The 18,221-nt window shown below is 56.4% G+C and overlaps 2 protein-coding genes across 6 annotated transcripts; both read left to right on the forward strand.

The window, feature by feature from the left end:
• Nucleotides 1-173: 173 nt before the first annotated feature.
• On the forward strand, nucleotides 174-6,914 carry SYT5 (synaptotagmin 5). The gene is made up of 9 exons (XM_047835376.1): nucleotides 174-309; nucleotides 1,355-1,478; nucleotides 2,035-2,207; nucleotides 3,769-3,888; nucleotides 4,002-4,169; nucleotides 4,535-4,702; nucleotides 4,977-5,094; nucleotides 5,364-5,497; nucleotides 6,360-6,914. The coding sequence occupies exons 2-9, from the start codon at nucleotides 1,400-1,402 to the stop codon at nucleotides 6,558-6,560; spliced, it is 1,161 nt and encodes a 386-aa protein (XP_047691332.1). The 5' UTR covers nucleotides 174-309; nucleotides 1,355-1,399; the 3' UTR covers nucleotides 6,561-6,914.
• Nucleotides 6,915-11,372: 4,458 nt separating this feature from the next.
• DNAAF3 (dynein axonemal assembly factor 3) lies at nucleotides 11,373-17,958 on the forward strand. 5 transcript variants are annotated; one of them, XM_047836358.1, is made up of 12 exons: nucleotides 11,376-11,460; nucleotides 11,573-11,661; nucleotides 11,962-12,146; nucleotides 12,280-12,373; nucleotides 14,130-14,287; nucleotides 14,560-14,742; nucleotides 15,025-15,150; nucleotides 15,257-15,379; nucleotides 15,578-15,707; nucleotides 16,481-16,592; nucleotides 16,756-16,830; nucleotides 16,915-17,958. In XM_047836358.1, the coding sequence occupies exons 2-12, from the start codon at nucleotides 11,577-11,579 to the stop codon at nucleotides 17,366-17,368; spliced, it is 1,725 nt and encodes a 574-aa protein (XP_047692314.1). In that variant the 5' UTR covers nucleotides 11,376-11,460; nucleotides 11,573-11,576; the 3' UTR covers nucleotides 17,369-17,958. The 5 variants fall into 5 exon arrangements, with proteins under 5 accessions (XP_047692318.1, XP_047692314.1, XP_047692315.1 ...); XM_047836359.1 differs by having other exon boundaries at nucleotides 11,962-12,104; nucleotides 16,915-17,957; XM_047836362.1 differs by lacking the exon at nucleotides 11,573-11,661 and having other exon boundaries at nucleotides 11,373-11,460; nucleotides 11,962-12,104; nucleotides 16,915-17,957.
• Nucleotides 17,959-18,221: the final 263 nt, after the last annotated feature.

Raw genomic sequence — 18,221 nt, forward strand, 5'->3', positions numbered from 1 at the left:
ACAAGAAAGCAGAAAATCCACTGGGACCAGGGTGAATATCCCTGGGCACCCTGGTGGCTCCTGGCTGGGGGCAGGACAAGGGGAGGGACGGGCTCTCCATCTACCCGAGACCTAATACGCACGCGCGTGCGCGCACACACACACACACACACACACACACACACACACACAGCTCTGCCGCGCCCCCGCCCCACCGGGCTCAGTGATCAGCACCCAGGACAGCGCCACCCGCCCGCGTGCGGGGGCGGGGTCCGGGCGGGGCCAGCGCCTGGGCGTCTCCCGGGAGGGTCCGGTCCAGCCGCTGAGCAGGTAGGAGCCTCTGGGACCCCCTCCTTAAGGCCCCTGCTCATCCTCATCCCTAGAGAGACAGGGCATGTGGCGTGAGGGGACACTAGGGAGGGCCCGACAGGAGTGGGAGGGCTGGAGGCTGAAACGGGGAGACTGCGATTTAGAGACAGGTGTGGAAACAAAGAGCAGAGGGGAGGGAGGAGCAGGCAGGGAGGAGGGTGGGAGACCCCGGGACACAGACCAGACCACAGGCCGAGGGCAAGAGAGACGCAGATAGGGGGGCAGCGAGGGGCCGGTGGGGGAATGGGCAGAAATCGGGAGTGGAGGGAGAGGTGTGGAGGCAGAGACGGTCATGAGGACAGGTGTGAACACAGAGCTCGGGATGCGCGGGAGAGACAGACAGGCCGAGAAGATGTGGGCCCCCAGCCCACCCCACCCCCGGCGGTGGCAGCAGGTAGCCCCCGGCAGGAGCGAGAGAGGCTCGCAGGGCCAGATGTGGAGGGAGGAGCCAGCCGTGGGCGCGGGGAGCGACGGCCGAGGCTGCCGTCTCCCCAAGCTCGCTCCGCCTGGGGTCCGGGGCTGGGGGTCCGGGGCTGGGGTCCTGACCGCGCGTAGAGCGAGCTGGCCGCGCCTGGATTCCGCATCTGAACGTCAGCCCCGCCTGTTGTCTCGGCAACAGCTCGTTGCCAGGGGCAACCAGCATTACTCCAGCCCCGCCCGAGCCGAGCCACCCGGTGCTCGGGACAACCCAGGTCTCCGGTTCCCACGCCCGCCTTCGCCCACTTCCGGTTCACGCCGGTGGAGTCTGGCACCGAAGGGGTAGAAGTCGGCGGGATTCCTCGGGGGCCTTGGAGGGCGGGGGCATCCCTTTGGGATGGAACTAGGTCCTCGAGCCCACGCCAGCGCCCGCCCTCCATCGCTGAGAGGCTGACACTACAACCCCCAGCATGCCTCGCGGCTGCTGGCCGATTCCTATGCCGCTGGTCGCCCAGGGTGCCGATGGGAGTTGGAGTTCTTCGTTGTTCGGAAGCGTCAATGAATGCACGGGGTGGGCGTGGGGGGCTAGGGCTCTTGGGTGCCTCCACAGAAAGGACCGTGAGACCCCGCCGCCATGTTCCCGGAGCCCCCAACCCCAGGGCCTCCAGCGCCCGACACGCCTCCGGACTCGAGTCGCATCGGCCAGGGCCCTGGTGAGCGAGACTCGGGGCCAGAGTGGAGGGAAAGCCCGGCTAGGATTCTCAGGGGCGGGATTCGGACGGGTGTCCTCCGTTGGCGGACTGGAAAATCCGGGTGGTATTGTAGTTGGAATTCTGGACTTCGAGTGAAACGGAAGAGGGACAGGTTTGCAAGAAAATAGAGAACCAGATCAGAAAGTGTGGAATGGAATGGGATCTCGGATTGTGGATTGGAAGGCCCACCTCTCCCTTCTTTCAAAGATAGGGAAACTGAAGCCAGGGAGGGGCATGGCTTCTAAATGCATTAGTGGGTCGAGCAGAAATTAGAAAGGGGGTGGAAGAGAAGGTGCAGTTAACAGGCAAGAAAATCTGGACGGTGTCAGCCTAGAATAAGGGCATCAAATCGCTTTATAGGTGAGATCAGTTGGAAGGAAAACACGGGAATAAAATGGAATGGAAATGGCTGGAGGGAAAACCTGGCCAGGATTAAGGCTTGTACATGTAACCCGGACTGAATCAGCCAGCTTGCTTCCTAGGGCCTCACTGAGTGTTGTCTCCATGCCCTCTGCAGTACCCCCCTGGGCCCTGGCCACAATCGTTCTGGTCTCAGCCCTGCTCGTCTTCAGCTGCTGTTTCTGCCTCTACCGGAAGCGTTGTCGGAGGCGGTCGGGCAAGAAGATTCAGGCCCAAGCCCAGGTCCACCTTCAGGAAGTGAAGGAGCTGGGACGGAGTTACATAGACAAGGTGTGGCCTGGCCCAGCCCCTCAGCCCTGCCTCTCCCTGCACCCCCAGCCTCAGTCCGTGCTCTCCCCCGCTCCTGTGCCCATCTTATTCACTCATGTCCCCTGTGTGTTTAGCCCTAACCGGGACGCTGGGGACCTGGAGATGGGCCGGGGCCGGTCACTGTTCATGAGAACCAGCCTGGTGGGGAAGTCAGACACTCACACAGACATTCACAATTCAGGGTGTTATGTGCCATATCAGGGGCAGCACAGAGCATACTAGAGTGCAGAAAAACCACCTGGTAACCCAGAGAGTCCAAGGAAGCTTCCCAGTAGAGGCATCTTCTGTGCTGAGACCCAAGGAACACACAGAGTTAGCCAAGAACAGAGAGAAGGAACAGCATGTGCTGAGGCCTGGAATCCAGATTCTGAGGCATATCTGAGAAACCACGAGTCATTTTTCACTCTGTGCTGGAGCATAGAGTGTAAATATACTGCACTCCAGAGTGAGTGTCTGAAGAGCTCAGTAGTAGCCATGTCACAAGGGCAATTGGGAGCCATGGAAGATTTGTGAGCAGGCGAGGAACAGGGTCACGCGGGTGTTGGAATGACTCCTCCGGAACCCATGTGGAGGACACAGTTGAGGCAAAGAGGCCAGGGAGGAGGCTGGTGTGGCTGTCTCGAGAGAATGAAAGAAACATGAGTTGAAAGAGGTCCTTGGAGCGAAAATGAAAGGTAACAGGTGTGAGGGTCTGAGCATTAGGCCTCTGAGTGCAGAGTGAAATGATGCTCACCTGGGAGCCAGGCTGTCCTAGGTTTCCAACCGAGAGGAACCATTCCCCAGCTCTGTGACCTAGGGAAATTCACTGTCCTTCTGTGAGCCTCAAGTTTGTGGTCTGTAACTCGTGTTTCCCCTCCTCCCTTGTCAACAAATGGCTGTTATCTGTTATAATTATCACCCATGAAGCATGACCTTTAGAGTCCTGGGAGCCAGCCTCCACCCCTCAGTCCCTATCCCTTAATCCAATGACGCCCAAAGACCATCTGCATTAGAATCACCTCAGGTACTTGTGGAAACACAAGTTCTGGATCTTGCACCGGACCTGCTGAATCAGAACCTCTGAAGTCGGATTTCTCAGGAGAGTTCTGATTCACACTGAATTTTGAAAATTGATGGCTTAGGTTAAGAAGTCTTGTTCCAGTTCAGAATGGCCAGGACAGGCTAAATATACTGTTTCTCCTCCATGTTTTTCTGTGGCAACATCACTAGTCAACACGTCAAGTTGGACAGCAACCCCAATATTCCTTTAGCGTGTGAAGTAGAACCTTCTGCGTTCTTCTAGTCTAGGCACCACGCTCTGCACGTGTCCCCATGTCTGTTCTGCCCCATAGCAGACATCATGAATCACGCCTTTACTGTTCCCTGCCTCTGCCAGACATCACTAATCAAACACCGATTCCGCTTGCCCTGCAAGTGCTCAGGTGTAGCCTGAGGGTTCTGTGAGTCTCCCTTGGCTTCTGGGCGTGGAGGATCCCACTGTCAGGGGGAAGAGTTCACCTGCCCTTGCCCCCGGCTCCCTAAGGTGCAGCCGGAAGTGGAGGAGCTGGAGCCAGCACCGTCTGGGCCAGGGTCGCAGGTGGCAGAGAAGCACGAGCTAGGACGACTGCAGTACTCACTCGATTACGATTTCCAGAGTGGACAGGTGGGTGTGGGGGAGGGGCATGGCGTGGAGGGGAGGGTCCGAGGGTTCTAGCCCCTTCTCAGAGGAGGCGCCAAAAAGGAGGCTAAGACTAGAGCCTCCTCGTCACTTTTCAGCTGCTGGTGGGCATACTGCAAGCCGAGGGCCTGGCAGCCTTGGACCTGGGCGGCTCCTCCGACCCCTATGTGCGTGTCTACCTGCTGCCAGACAAGCGGCGGCGGCATGAGACCAAGGTGCATCGGCAGACGCTCAACCCACACTTTGGGGAGAACTTTGCGTTCAAGGTGAGCTCCTGGCCCCCGTGCCCCCGGCTTGGCAACCTGCGCCCCACCCCCACCCCCGTACCTGGAATCCTGGGGACCGACCGCTTCAGCTCTTCCTGTTGGCAGCCACCAGCTCTGGAGACTGTGACACTGGACCCTGGGTTGCCCTTGTGGGGCACTGCTGACCCCTGGGCTGTGCCTTGGGTCCTTGGGCTGTCCCATTTGGGTTCCACAGACTTCCCCACACCGGTCCCCTTGAACCCTTGCTGCCCGCCGCCCCCCCCCCCCCCCGCCGTGTTCTACCTGGATGTGCTGCGCCCACTTCCTGTCTGTCTGACTTTCTACTCTCCACCCTGTGCTCTTTTCTCTGTGGCCTCCTCACCTAGGTCCCCTACGTGGAGCTGGGGGGCAGGGTACTGGTCATGGCGGTGTACGACTTCGACCGCTTCTCCCGCAACGATGCCATTGGGGAGGTGCGGATCCCCATGAGTTCCGTCGACTTGGGGCGGCCGGTGCTGGCCTGGCGAGAGCTGCAGGCAGCTCCTCGGGAGGAGGTGAGCAGGCGTGGCCACGCCCCCACGGCTGGGCCCGCCCACTGCGAGCCCGGGCCAATCAGATCACAGGCTTCTTGGACCTTCGGGGCTCTAGCCATTGCACCTGCCGCAAAGGGCTAGACCCGGGGGCTCTCCTGGTACAACCTCTCCAACTCCTTGGGTTGTGCCTCTGTGGTCTTAACTCCACTCTAAGGGGAGGGGGAGGGAAGAAAGGTCCGAGAGGGGACGGATGGGAAGCAGGGGCTCCGGCGATGGGTTCTCCTCTGTCTTTTAGCAGGAGAAACTAGGTGACATCTGCTTCTCCCTCCGCTATGTCCCTACGGCCGGGAAACTCACCGTCATCGTCCTGGAGGCTAAGAACCTGAAGAAGATGGACGTAGGGGGGCTCTCCGGTGTGTGGGAAGCAAGGAAATGATCTCGGTGGTGGCGCGGAGGCTCAGTAGCACAGGATCTGGCTGTTTTCTGGGTCCTGAGGGTCCCTTGGGGGAGGGGGAGGCCAAGACTGCATTGGAGGATATAAATTTGCTTTGGTCAGAGAAAGAGAGAGAGACAGAGAGGCGTGAGGGGTGCGCAGAGGGTGTGCTGTTCCGGACTCTCATGCCCCCTTAACGCGATCCCCTGGACTTGACGGTGGGGCTGTAAGACTCCTTTCTCTCCCCAGATCCATATGTCAAGGTCCACCTGCTTCAAGGCGGCAAAAAGGTGCGGAAGAAGAAAACGACCATCAAGAAGAACACTCTGAACCCCTATTACAATGAGGCCTTCAGTTTTGAGGTGCCCTGTGACCAGGTGCAGGTGAGCTCAGACTGCCCAAAGCCTCTGTCAGAACAGCCCTTCCCCCAGGGTCCCGGGCCATTAGAAACCCCTATTGCTAGGGGAAGGGAGACTCCTTAGCAACTTCCAGGTCCTGGGGGCCTGAGGTTGTGTTCCCAGTCTCAGTTTCCTCCTATGAGGGTCAGGGCGCCCCAACCCCAAACAAGACCAAGATGTCCCGCCCCCAAGCAAGACCAGGATGCCCCGCCCCCCAAGTAAGTCCAGGATGCCCCGCCCCCAAGCAAGACCAGGATGCCCCGCCCCCCAAGTAAGTCCAGGATGCCCCGCCCCCAAGCAAGACCAGGATGCCCCGCCCCCCAAGTAAGTCCAGGATGCCCCGCCCCCAAGCAACAGGATGCCCCGCCCCCAAGGAGGACCAGGATGCTCCACTCCCAAGCAAGACCAGGATGCCCCGCCCCCGAGCAAGACCAGGATGCCCCGCCCCCTCAGGAGTAATGGGTACTAAGAAAAAGAGATATCCCCACAGCACTCTTTAGCGGGACCCAGGCCTGGCCACTGCACGCATTTAAGAGCCCTCCAGGTCTGTCCCCCTTAGGAGGCTGTTCCCTGAGGAGGTACTTAGGATTTATCTCCTTTGAAAGCTGATTCCAGAGGAAGAAAGCATCCAGACCATCACTCGAACAGAGGCTGTCCACCCCCTCACCTCCCACCACATCCCCCGTCTGAGTCCCCTGAGAGGTCTTAGCCCAGGGCGCTAACAAGTCCCCCCGGAACTCTGGTTGCTAGGGAGAGGGGTCTCCTGAGCAATAGTACCCCAGGTCCGCCCCGCCAAGCCTCCTTCCTGAACTCTCCTCTCTCTTCCCCTTGCCCTTCCTGTGTGCAGAAGGTCCAGGTGGAGCTGACCGTGCTGGACTATGACAAGCTGGGCAAGAACGAGGCCATCGGGAGGGTGGCGGTAGGGGCGGCGGCAGGGGGAGCCGGCCTGCGGCACTGGGCGGACATGCTGGCCAGCCCCCGGCGGCCCATTGCCCAGTGGCACTCCCTGCGGCCCCCCGACCGAGCGAGGCCGCTGCCTGCACCCTGATCCCCAACTCCAGCCCCTTGCCAAGCCCGGACTCGGCCCCTGACCTCAGACTCCTGGCCAAAGCCAGGCCCGGGCCTGCCTTTAAGCCTTCTCTGGCCGCTCACCACCCCCACTCCGCCCAACCTGACACAGTCCTGCCGTCCCATCCCCCATCATACCAGTCGTGGTAATTGCCAATTCTCCCACCAAGCACATACCCAGAAGCCCCAGGGACCCCTGGGGGAGGGGAGCCATCTGGTCTCCCCCACCCCCAGGGTCCCACGCTCTGCTTTGACAATCAGTGACCCAGCCTACTACCCCCTTCGCTCCCAAGTGCCCCTCTTCCTGCACAGGATCACCCGCTCCTGTCCCTAGTCGGATTCCTGCACTGCTCCAGGACCAAATAAATACTCAGCAACTTTGGTGGCTTGACCTGATGCTCACCGATGGGGGCCGGGCAGGGGCAGGGCTGGCAAGAGGGTGGGATCGCACAAGGGCAAGGATAGGGCTGCCCATCCTGGAAACACACTGAGGGAAACGGGCCCACCCACCCACCATCCACCACTTACCCCTCCAAGCCTCAATTTCCTCACCTGAAAAAATTGTGGTAATGACAACACCTACTTTATGCTCGTTGTGAGGAGTCCATGAATCACTTACTTGCTCATGAATTTAATCCGCTCCCTCACCCATGACTTAGATAGATTTCCATGCCCATATTTCCCTCCCTTCCTTTTCTTCTTCCACCGTTTATCCATTCTATTTTTCATGATGTCTTCCGTGTGGCAGCTTCTGTTGGACGCTGGGAACCCCGAGTTGATGCAAATCCAGACTTTACCTCCAAACGACTTACTCTCATCAAGGAAACAAAGTAGAGACGCAGAGTCTGGGAATGAAGTTCCCAGCGACGGGCAGAAAGGACAGAGTTACACAAGCCAATGCCTCCAACTACACCCCTGTCTTCCTTCAACAAAGTCTGCCTCCTGATCTGTGTCTAGGAAAGATGATCATTACATTGGCTTCTCCTTCCTCTTATCCTGGACAGGATTTCAGGTGGCAGACAGAGGTCCATGCAATTTGGTAAGAAAGCTCTCTCTCTCTTTCTCTCTCTCTTTAATGTTTATTTATGTTTGAGAGAGGCAGAGACAGAGTTCGAGCAGTTGGGGGGGGGGGAAGCAGACGGAGAGGGAGACACAGAATCCAAAGCAGGCTCCAGGCTCTGAGCTGTCGGCACAGAGACCGACGTGGGGCTCGAACCCACGAACCCCAAGATCATGACCTGAGCCAAAGTTGGATGTTCAGCCAACTGAGCCACCCAGGTGTCCTGGTAAGAAAGCTCTCTGACCAGCAGGTTAAGTGGAGAAGGAGGCAAAAGATTCCCCCATATACTAAAGAAAAGGCAGAGTACTAACTTGCACTGAGCTTCCTGATAGCCAATGGGAAAAGGGAAATCTGATGTTACACAGGTTGTGATGTCCATGCGATTTAACAAATTTCTCCTTTTTTCTTTTTTTAAATGTTTTTATTTATTTTTGAGAGAGAGAGAGAGAGAGAGAACATGAGTGGGGGAGAGGCAGAGAGAGAGGGAGACACAGAATCCAAAGCAGGCTCCAGGCTCTGAGCTGTCAGTACAGAGCCCGACATGGGGCTCGAAATCACAAGCTGTGAGATCATGAACTGAGCCAAAGTCAGACGCCTAACTGACTGAGCCACCCAGATGCCCCGTTAAGCGATTTAACAAATTTCTTTTAAAAATGCAATAATTTCATATGTGTGAGTGAGTTAGGGGACATCTTAATGAAAACAGCATTATGCATTACTATTATCATTATTACTGCTACTGCCGGTAACAATAATCCTCACAGCCATCACGTGAAATGGACGTGATTATTATTCCCAGTCGACAAATAAGGAAACTGGGCTTCAGAGAAGTAGTATGACCTCTGAGGATCATACAGCCAGAAAGTCTGTCTCTAAGTCCTGGGATCGAATCTGCTCTGAGTTAGAGTCCCTGGTTCCACGTCTCAACAAGAGAGCCGACAAATGAGAAGAACAAAATCATTACAAATGGTGATCCGTGTGGGCAGTGAGCTAGTGAGGGCCGAGATGATTTAGAAAGGGCAGTCAGGGACAGCTTTCCTGAAGAGGTAATGTTTGGGCTGTGTTGTGAACGACAAGAAGGAATGAGGCTCGCAAAGATGAGGGGGATGTATAATGGAATACTATTCAGTCATAAGAAGGAGCTTTTGTGCTGATTCATGCTACAGCTTAATGCACCTTGAGAGCGTGATTGTAAGTGAAAGAAGTCAGACACAAAAGGCCACTTGGTGTATGATTCCATCTGTGTAAAATATCCAGAAGAGGCAAATCCAAAGGGGGGGGGGGGAGTAGATTCGTGGTTTGCAGGGACTAGGGAGATGGAGAAATGGGGAGAGACTGGTTAATGAGCACAGGGTGATGAGAAAGTTCTGGAGCTGGATAGTGGTGATGGTTGCACAGTATTGTGAATATCCTAAGTGTCATTCAACTTTATGTTGGGTGTACCTTACCACAATAAAATAAAGATGAAGGGGAAGAGAATCCCAGGCAGAAGGAACCCTAAGTTGCAAAGGCCCTGGGGCAAGAGCAGGCTTGGTATGTTCTCAAAAGAGCCAGGAGGCCAGTGAGTCCTGCAGGGACTGCTGAGACCCAGCTTCACTCCCCAGTGCCCAGAACTGTCCTTGGATGGTGGGTGGACCCCCTTCAATCCCTGACACCACAGCCAGCTGCATGTTACCGTTCCCAATTTACAGAGCAGAAAACTGAGGCACAGAAAGGGTGACTGACTTACCTCAGGTCGTGGAGCTGGAGAGTCAGGCTCCTTGGGTGTTGCACACCGTGCTGGGTGCTGGGGCTGGTCTGGAGTCCTGCCCTTGTGAAACTCAAAGGCAGGTTAACTCACCTGGTCGAGGTCTCTCAGCCAGCAGGTGATGGCAAGATGTAAAGCCAGGCATGTCTGACACCCAAAGCCATATTCTCCAGCATCCTACCATTGGGTTCCCTGAATATAAAGTACTGGGAGTCACAGGGTATAGACTGCTGTGGCCATTCTGCTGGAAAGGGACGGCAAGAGAGAACTCAGAGAAAGATCCCCTGCTGGAGTTGGACATTTTGGGGGTCGGGGAGGAGGGAATTGGAGTAGCAGAGGGAAATACGCAAAGGATTCAGACGTGGAGGCCAGAGGAGACTTGGTGTGCCTCCCACGGTGTGCTGTTACCAACTTTATGAAGCCCTGCTGTGTAGTCTGCCTATTTCTATGGTGTAAATACTCCCAGCACGGCTGATTTCAAGCCACCGATGTGAAGTCACTGAATACAAAGCGGAGAAGAGAGGCCTATTAGCATGCCATCATGCAGTAATATAGTATTTCCCAGGGTCAGGATGAAGGTTCCCAAATCTAAGACGAAGCCGACAAAACAAAATCATCAGCAATCAAGATAAATAGCATTTTAATACAATATTTTTGAAAGATTAAAATTGATCCAAAAAGAAATCCACGATGGGTAAAATATAAAATTCTTATTTGTTTTCAGAAAGTTTTTAATGTTTATTTATTTTTGAGAGAGAGAGAGAGAGAGAGAGAGAGAGAGAGCATGAGCCAGGGAGGGGAGAGAGAGAAGGGGACAGAGGATCTGAAGCAGTCTCTGTGCCAACAGCCAGATGTGGGGCTTGAATTCACAAACGGTGAGATCACGACCTGAGCTGAAGTCAGATGCTTAACCCACTGATCCACCCAGGGGCCCCTGTATTACCTTTATTGTAATGTAATGCATTTAAAAAAAATTTTTTTTTAACGTTTATTTATTTTTGAGACAGAGAGAGACAGAGCATGAACAGGGGAGGGGCAGAGAGAGAGGGAGACACAGAATCTGAAACGGGCTCCAGGCTCTGAGCTGTCAGCACAGAGCCCAACGCGGGGCTTGAACTCACAGACTGTGAGATCATGACCTGAGCCGAAGTCGGCCGCTTAACCAACTGAGCCACCCAGGCGCCCCGTAATGTAATGCATTTAATTGGAATTTAATTTTAGTAATTAGTAATGACTGTATGTAACACATATCCTGAAACTTGAACAACCAGGGGCCAGCACTAGCTAGACCAAGCACTTTGCTGTTTCCCGCCTGTTGAGAAGCCCTGGATGGTAGAACCACGAGGAGAAAGGGACAGGGGACACAGAGGTCTAGGCCGCCTCACTATATTATTTTTTTTATTTAAAAAAAAAATTTTTTTTTAACATTTATTTATTTTTGAGACAGAGAGAGACAGAGCATGAGTGGGGGAGGGTCAGAGAGAGAGGGAGACACAGAATCCGAAACAGGCTCCAGGATCTGAGCTGTCAGCACAGAGCCCAATGCGGGGCTTGAACTCACAGACCATGAGATCATGACCTGAGCTGAAGTCGGACGCTTAACCGACTGAACCACCCAGACGCCCCTAGGCCGCCTCACTTTAATTCGAATTAATCAAGATTCTATTCCTGTTCTGTGTCAATTTGAATGTGCCTAGGCCTCCCCCATCCCAGATATGTGGATCGCCCCAGGCCCCGCCCCCGCCTCTCCTGGCCCCGCCCCCGCCTCTCCTGCCCCGCCCCCGCCTGTCTTGGCCCCGCCCCTTCTCCTCCAGCGCCGTCGTCATGACAACCGCGTCCATACGCCTCCCGCTCCTGCAAGCGCTCCCATTGGCCAAAAGTTCGCAGCGGGCCGGTCCCGCTCACTCTCATTGGTCAGTTGATCGCGCCGGTGCCAACCCGCGTACTCTCATTGGGTGATTGGTCGAAAAGGAAGGGGGCGAGAGGTAGTTGTGTGTAGTGGGTGCAGAACTGCAGCAGCGCAGCACCGAGCAGGGAGGGAGGGGGCGACCCGGAGTCTTTGAAAGGATAGAGGTGAGGGGATGTCACATGGAGGAGAGGGACGAGAAATGAGGGGCGGTGACAGGGGAATGGGTGGGTGAGGCAGAGACGATGTTTGGGGACTCCCAGGATGTCTGTCCTGCAGGGCGATGACCACACCGGCAGGCTCTGGCACAGGCTTCGGCTCCGTGTCCTGGTGGGGCTTGTCCCCAGCGCTGGACCTGCAGGCTGAGAGTGAGCCCCCCCCCCCCCACCCCCCCCCCACCCCGGACCACATCTGACCCGGCGGCTGCCTTCCCAGCCCGGCAGGCGGCGCGCAAACGTTCTCTGAGGCTCCAACGGCGGCGCCGCCCTTCACTGGGCGTCCCAAACGGCCTTTGAGGACTACGATTCCCAGAATGCTTAGAGGCACAGCTCCCTCGGGAACCTAGGCCAGGCGTGCGAGTCCTGCTGGGAGTTGTAGTCCATCGTTCTGGGGCGGCTGCAGGGGGAGGCTCTCCAGGTCTCCAACCCGAGCCTGTGTCATCTTACTAGGTCCTCCTGTGGACCCAGATTTGCGGGAGGATACAGAGCACACGACCCCCGAGCTAGATGTACTGCTGGTGGGATCCGTGGATGGGCGGCACCTGCTTCGGACTCTGGCCCGGGCAGCTCTCTGGCCTCGCAGGAGGTTACATGTGAGCCGGGATTGTGGGGTGGGTGGCGAGAGGAGAATGAAGGTGAGTGCCCAGACTCCTGTGTTTGAAGGAAGCCAGTGTACAGGATGTCTGGGTCCTGTGGAGGGACGAGGATGGCGGCTCCCACTCCTGGGTATCCTAGGAGGCAGGGAATCATTTCACCCTGTCTTTCCAGTTCTATGTGCTTGAGAATAATCTGGAAGCTGTAGCCCGACACATGCTGATCTTCAGCCTAGCCTTGGAGGAACCTGAGAAGATGGGGCTGCAAGGTCAGTTACAAGGACCCAGACATTCTGGCCCCCAGCGGCTCTTCCCCACCCCGCAGGGATTCTGGCATTTCAATGGTGCAATTACACCTCTGGGTCACAGTTGCCTGTTCCATTACTCACTCATTCTTTGATAGTCTCAGAGCCTCAGCTTTACCCACCTGTACAATGGGGCTAAATATACCACCTCCTAGAGCCATTGAAAGCATTCCGGGAGAAAATCCGCCTAAACTCTCTGTATGGTGCATGACACAGGATAACCATTGAAACCCTCCTACCACAGGAGAAGTCCAAAAAAGATCAAAGGACTTCTTAAGAGGTAGTGAGTCTCCCAGATGTGGGGAAGGTTTGGCTGAGCTCAGCCAGAGCCTCCCATGGGCCTGAGTCTTCTCAGTTAGAGACATGAATCCCAGAGAGTCTGCCTGGAGGAGGCAGCCTTGGAAGTGAGATTGAAGGGGGGAGGAGGATTTGGGTGGGGAGGCAGAAAGGATAATTTCTCAGTAACAACGACTTCGACTTCGGCTTAGTGCCTAGAGCAAAGTCTGGACTGAGACAGTCTGTTCAAATCCCAGCTCCAGGGGCACCTGGGTGGCTCAGTCGGTTAAGTGTCCAAGTTCGGCTCAGATCATGATCTCACAGTCCATGGGTTCAAGCCCCGCATCTGGCTCTGTGCTGACACCTCAGAGCCTGGAGCCTGCTTTGGATTCCATGTCTCCCTCTCTCTCTGCCCCTCCCCTGCTCACACTCTGCCTCTCCCTCTAAAAAATAAACATAGAAAAAAATTATTAAAAAAAAAATCCCAGCTCTATTTCCTGAGTGGCCTGGGGCTAGTCTCTGCCCCTCTCTGGGCCTCAGTTTCTACACTGATGCAATGAGGATCCTAGAAATTCTTTCCGCATAGAATTCTTGTGAGGATTAAAAAAAAAATGTATATCTCCTGGTTTGTCATATAGACTTTGTTGTCATACTTATGGATGGTACTTGTCGCTAACAGCCCAGAGCCTTCAGAATACAGTGCACACATTTCACAATGCACCTTGTAGAAGGTTCTGAAACTAGAACTAATCTAATCTAACTTAAGGTATATAGTTTTCTATTATAAGATTCTTAAACAATTCATATATTGATACAGATGCATTGATACGGATGTGTATGTGTGTCCAACTAAAGGCATACAGTTCTCTTATAAGATTCCTCACTAGGGGCGCCTGGGTGGCTGAGTCGGTTAAGCCTCTGACTCTTGATTTTGGCTCAGGTCAGGACCTCCTGGTTGTGAGATGGAACCCTGTGTCGGGCTCTGTGCCGGCTGTGAATCCTGCTTAAGATTCTCTCTTCCTCTGCCCCTCCCACTCTCGCTCTCTCAAAAATAAACAAATAAAAACCTTAAAAGAAAAAGATTCCTACTAAAATGGAACAATTTGACGCTATGGTATTTTAACATGCATAAATCTCCATTTCCATCTCTCTCTATAACCTTTTCTTCTTTAAGGGGAGGAAAATTTAAACATGAAATTCAGGACTGGGCTCACCTGGAGGGCGGGGAAGACTAGGAGGCCCAGATTAGGTCTAAGTAATTCTTCCCGTTTGAGGGATGGATGGCGGGTGGGGGGGCGGGGGGGTCTGCCAGTGTCCCTTAGGCAGCATGTGTGACTATAAAATAATGAGATTGCCCTACAGAAGGTATGCGTCACCCACAGGGGTCTCATTTCTGGGTTCACTCCTCTGCTGTCCCCGCTAATCCAGCCCCACCTTTCCCCAGAGAGGAGCGAGACCTTCCTGGAGGTGTGGGGGAACGCGTTGCTGCGCCCCCAGGTGGCCGCCTTCGTGCGCGCGCAGGCCGACCGCCTGGCGCGCCTGGTCCCGGAGCCCCACCGCCTGGCGGAGCAGCTGCCCTGGCTCAGCCTGAGCGCCCTCAAGGTGGCGTCACCGCCCAGGATCCGGACGGCCACGGGAACAATGCACTTGGGCGATCCAAAGGGGTTTTCGTAAATGGAGGTCGAACCCCAGCTCCCCGGCGCCCACTGTGGGATGTGCGCTAGGGGGGTACTCTCAGAACTTCGGTTTCTTCGTCTGAGAAATGGGAGACTCGTTCCCACGCCCCGGGATGGCAGGGAGGGTAAAGCGGGAGGAAGCGCTCTCGCTGCAGCCGCCTCTCCGTCGCTCTCTCCCCACGCGTGCTGGCCGTGCAGTTCCGCGAGCGCGACGCGCTGGAGGCTGTGTTCCGCTTCTGGGCCGGCGGGGAGAAGGGTCCTGAGGTCTTCCCCATGAGCCGCCTCTGGGACTCCAGGCTGCGTCACTACCTGGGCTCCCGTTACGACGCCCGGCGCGGTGTCAGCGACTGGGATTTGCACATGAAGCTGCACGACCGCGGGGTCAGGGGCCTGGGAGGAGGGGCTGGGGGCCTGGACTTCTGGGTCTGAGGGAGAAGGGGCTGATTCCCGGGTCCGGGGGAGGAAGGGCTGGGGGCCTGATTCCTGGGTCTGAGGGAGGAGGGGCTGAAGGGCCGGACTCCTGGGTCCGAGGGAGGAGGAACTGGCAGTCTGGTCTCTGAGGGAGGAGGGTCTGGGGGCCTGGACTCCTGGGTCCGAGGGAGGACGCTGGGGAGCCATATGCCAGATTTATTTAGGCTTCTGTTCATTCGTCTCCCTACCCAGGCCCGAGTCATCCACACTCGTGAGTTCCGGCGTTGGAGGGACACAGGCGTCGCCTTTGAACTCAGAGACTCCAGCGCCTACCACGTGCCCAACCGGACCCTTGCGTCCGGCCGCCTCCTGAGCCATGTGAGTGTCTACCTCCCTGCCCTGGCCGATCCTTCTTTTCGGGGACATAGGAACCGGGGTCTTGGACGTTGACCCTACCTGCCTCTTTGCTCCTTGCTTTCTCAAGCACGGGGAGCGTGTCGCAGCGCGCGGGTACTGGGGAGACATTGCCACGGGACCATTCGTGGCCTTTGGCATCGAAGCGGACGATGAGAGCCTCCTGCGGACCAGCAACGGACAGCCAGTCAAGGTGGGCGCCTGGAGGTGCTGGGTTCTGGGAGAGGGTTTTCGAGGCCCCCCTCCTCCCCCATACTTTCTCAGCCCAGTCTGGAAATCCAAACTAACCCGCATCCCATCCGTCACCGCATGCTTGCGCTGGGCGTTGGGGGAGGGGTGCTGTACTCTAGGCCCTGCCTGGTCACCCTGGCCGCGCCCCTTCTCTCCCCAGACCGCGAGTGAGATCACCCAGCACAACGTGACGGAGCTGTTCCGAGAGGTGGCCGGCTGGGGGCGCCCGACAGCCAACCACGGAACCCCTGAGCAGGTGCACGGCGAGGGCCCTGGAAGCCCGGAGCGCGGTAAGCGTGCCAGTCAGCTCACCCTCTTGAAATGCGAGTTTCACATCATCCTCCGGGGAGGAGTGGGACCCGGACCCCCATCCTGGGCTTCGGGTTCCAGGGATTTCGAGCCCAGAGTGTGTACTGATACGGCCTCCAATGCCTGGACAAATGGTCTCTTGTACCTGTGGTTGTCGATTTTTCTCTTTGTATTTCTTCTCCCTTTCCTAAATCCTAACACCATTATTGTCATTCAGATAGAATTACTTTCTTTAAATATAATTTATTGTCGATTTGACTTCCATACAATACCCAGTGCTCATCCCAACAAGTGCCCTCCTCAATGCCCATCACCCACTTTCCCCTCTCCCCCTCCCCCCATCAACCCTCAGTTTGTTCTCTGCATTTAAGAGTCTCTTATGGTTTGCCCATTCTGATAGAATTCTAATCCTACCTGCAGAAGACTAAGAGACGAGAACATTCTAACAAGGTGCTGTGTCCCAGCTCACTTTTGGAGAGACCCCGCCCCCCCTCCCCCACACCTCAATTCCGGTCTGCCTCCTTGTAACCATCCCCCAACCTGGTTCTTCCTGGATGTCCTGTGGCACCAGGAAGGGCCACCCACTCTTGCCCTCTTTTGAGTCTCAGTTGCCTAGTCTGTAAGATGGGTCTCTCTAGCTGCCGGGCTGACTTTCCCAGAATTTTCCAGGAACCCACTTGTGAGGAAGGGCTTCAAGACAAGCAGTGTTATCTCCAAGCTTTGTCTGTTGTCTAACTCTGCGAGTCTTCCCCAGCTGCCCCTTCCCCGGAATTCACCGTTCACTTCCTGCCTCTCGGCTCTGCCCAAACCCTTCACCACAAGAGCTGCTACGAGGGACGGTTCCAGCTTCTCTACGTGGCCTGTGGGTAAGAGGGAGGTTCCCGGACTTCTCTCCCCCAACATCTCCTCCCTTAGGCCCAGGAATCTTGGCCCCCAGACCGTCCTCAATCAGTGGGCGGATCCCCCAGCCCCACTCTTCCCTCGGGACCTGCAAGTCTGAGCCTCAGTCCTCCCCTTTTCTCTGCCCAGGATGGTGCATCTTCTCAGCCCCGACCTCGGGGCTTGCGTGGCTCCCGGAGGACACCTGATCGTGGAATTAGCCCGGTGAGCCGGCAGAGGACAGGGCAGGGAACGTCCAGGCTGACGGCCGTCAGCCAGGACCCCTAACACACCACTTCCTGGTTGCAGGTACCTGGTAGACCTGCGGCAAGAGCAGCTGCAGGGGTTTTCCGCCCGGGTCGGGGAGCTAGCTCAGGCGGCTGGATTCACCCCGCAGAACCAGGACAGGCCCTCTGAGACCTTCGCACGCTTCTACAAGTCCGGGGACTCTGCTTGCCTCCGCAGCCACGCCGCTGTGCAATCCACGACTCCGCCCCCTGGCGCCCTGGTCCCGCCCTCTGTACAATCCGCGACTCCGCCCCCTGACGCCCTGGTCCCGCCCCTTGAGGCAAGGAACCCGCCCCCGGAGGGCCTGACCCAGCCTTCGGAAGGCAAGACCCCACCCTCTGAGCGCCTCAAACTACCCTCAGAGTCTCGGGCTTCACTCTCAGAGGTTCAGGCTCCGCCCACAGGGAGTCAGACCCCAAAACCAGAGAGTCTGCCCCGACTGCCAGATACCCAGCCCCCCATCTCTGACCTCTAGTCAGGTCCCGGAAGTAGAGCCCGCCTGTAGGATACTCAGTTACACTCTCAACATTCTCAATCAGCTTCAGAGGTGTTGCTAGAATTTCAGATTACATTCCTGGGATGCTATAGTCTGTTCTTAGAATTCTAGATGGTTCTCTCAGAGTTCTCCATTTCATTCCTGAGCCTCTACACACAGCCTGGCGATCTGGCCCTGAGGCTCAGGCCCTCTGTGTGGTCCCCTTGTCGCCAGAGGTCCTGTTTTAACTGGGGTTTGGGGTGGTCTGCTCTCCAGGGCTAGTCAGCACCCACGTGGTCCAAGTAAAGAGAGCGGGGTCCTCTTCTCCGTGTGCCCGTGTAGCTTTCCTGTCCTCAGTCTTGTCTCCAGGGCTGGGGAAGGGGAGGGCCTAGGGTGGTCAAGAGAGGAGACCTTGTTCCAAGTAAACTAGAAGTGGGTTTCTCTGTGCTGTTGCCTGCGAGAGTCTGGGCCACACCTGGATCCTGAAATAAATCAAAATTTATTGAGTGGCTAAGAGGTTTGGGGCAGTGAAACTGACCATAGTTCTCATGGAGACTGCACTTTAGCGTGGAGGTGGAGCCCAGACTCCTGGGTCTGAGGAAGGAAGGGGCTGGGGGCCTGGACTCCTGGGTCTGAGGGAGGAGGGGATGGGGGCCTGGACTCCTGGGTCTGAGGGAGGAGGGGATGGGGGCCTGGACTCCTGGGTGTGAGGGAGGAGGGGACTGGGGGCCTGGACTCCTGGGTCTGAGGGAGGAGGGGATGGGGGCCTGGACTCCTGGGTGTGAGGGAGGAGGGGACTGGGGGCCTGGACTCCTAGGTCGGAAGGAGGAGGGGTCTGGATTCCCAGGCCAAG

Source organism: Prionailurus viverrinus, chromosome E2, assembly GCF_022837055.1.
Source record: "Prionailurus viverrinus isolate Anna chromosome E2, UM_Priviv_1.0, whole genome shotgun sequence".
Lineage (NCBI taxonomy): Eukaryota > Metazoa > Chordata > Mammalia > Carnivora > Felidae > Prionailurus > Prionailurus viverrinus.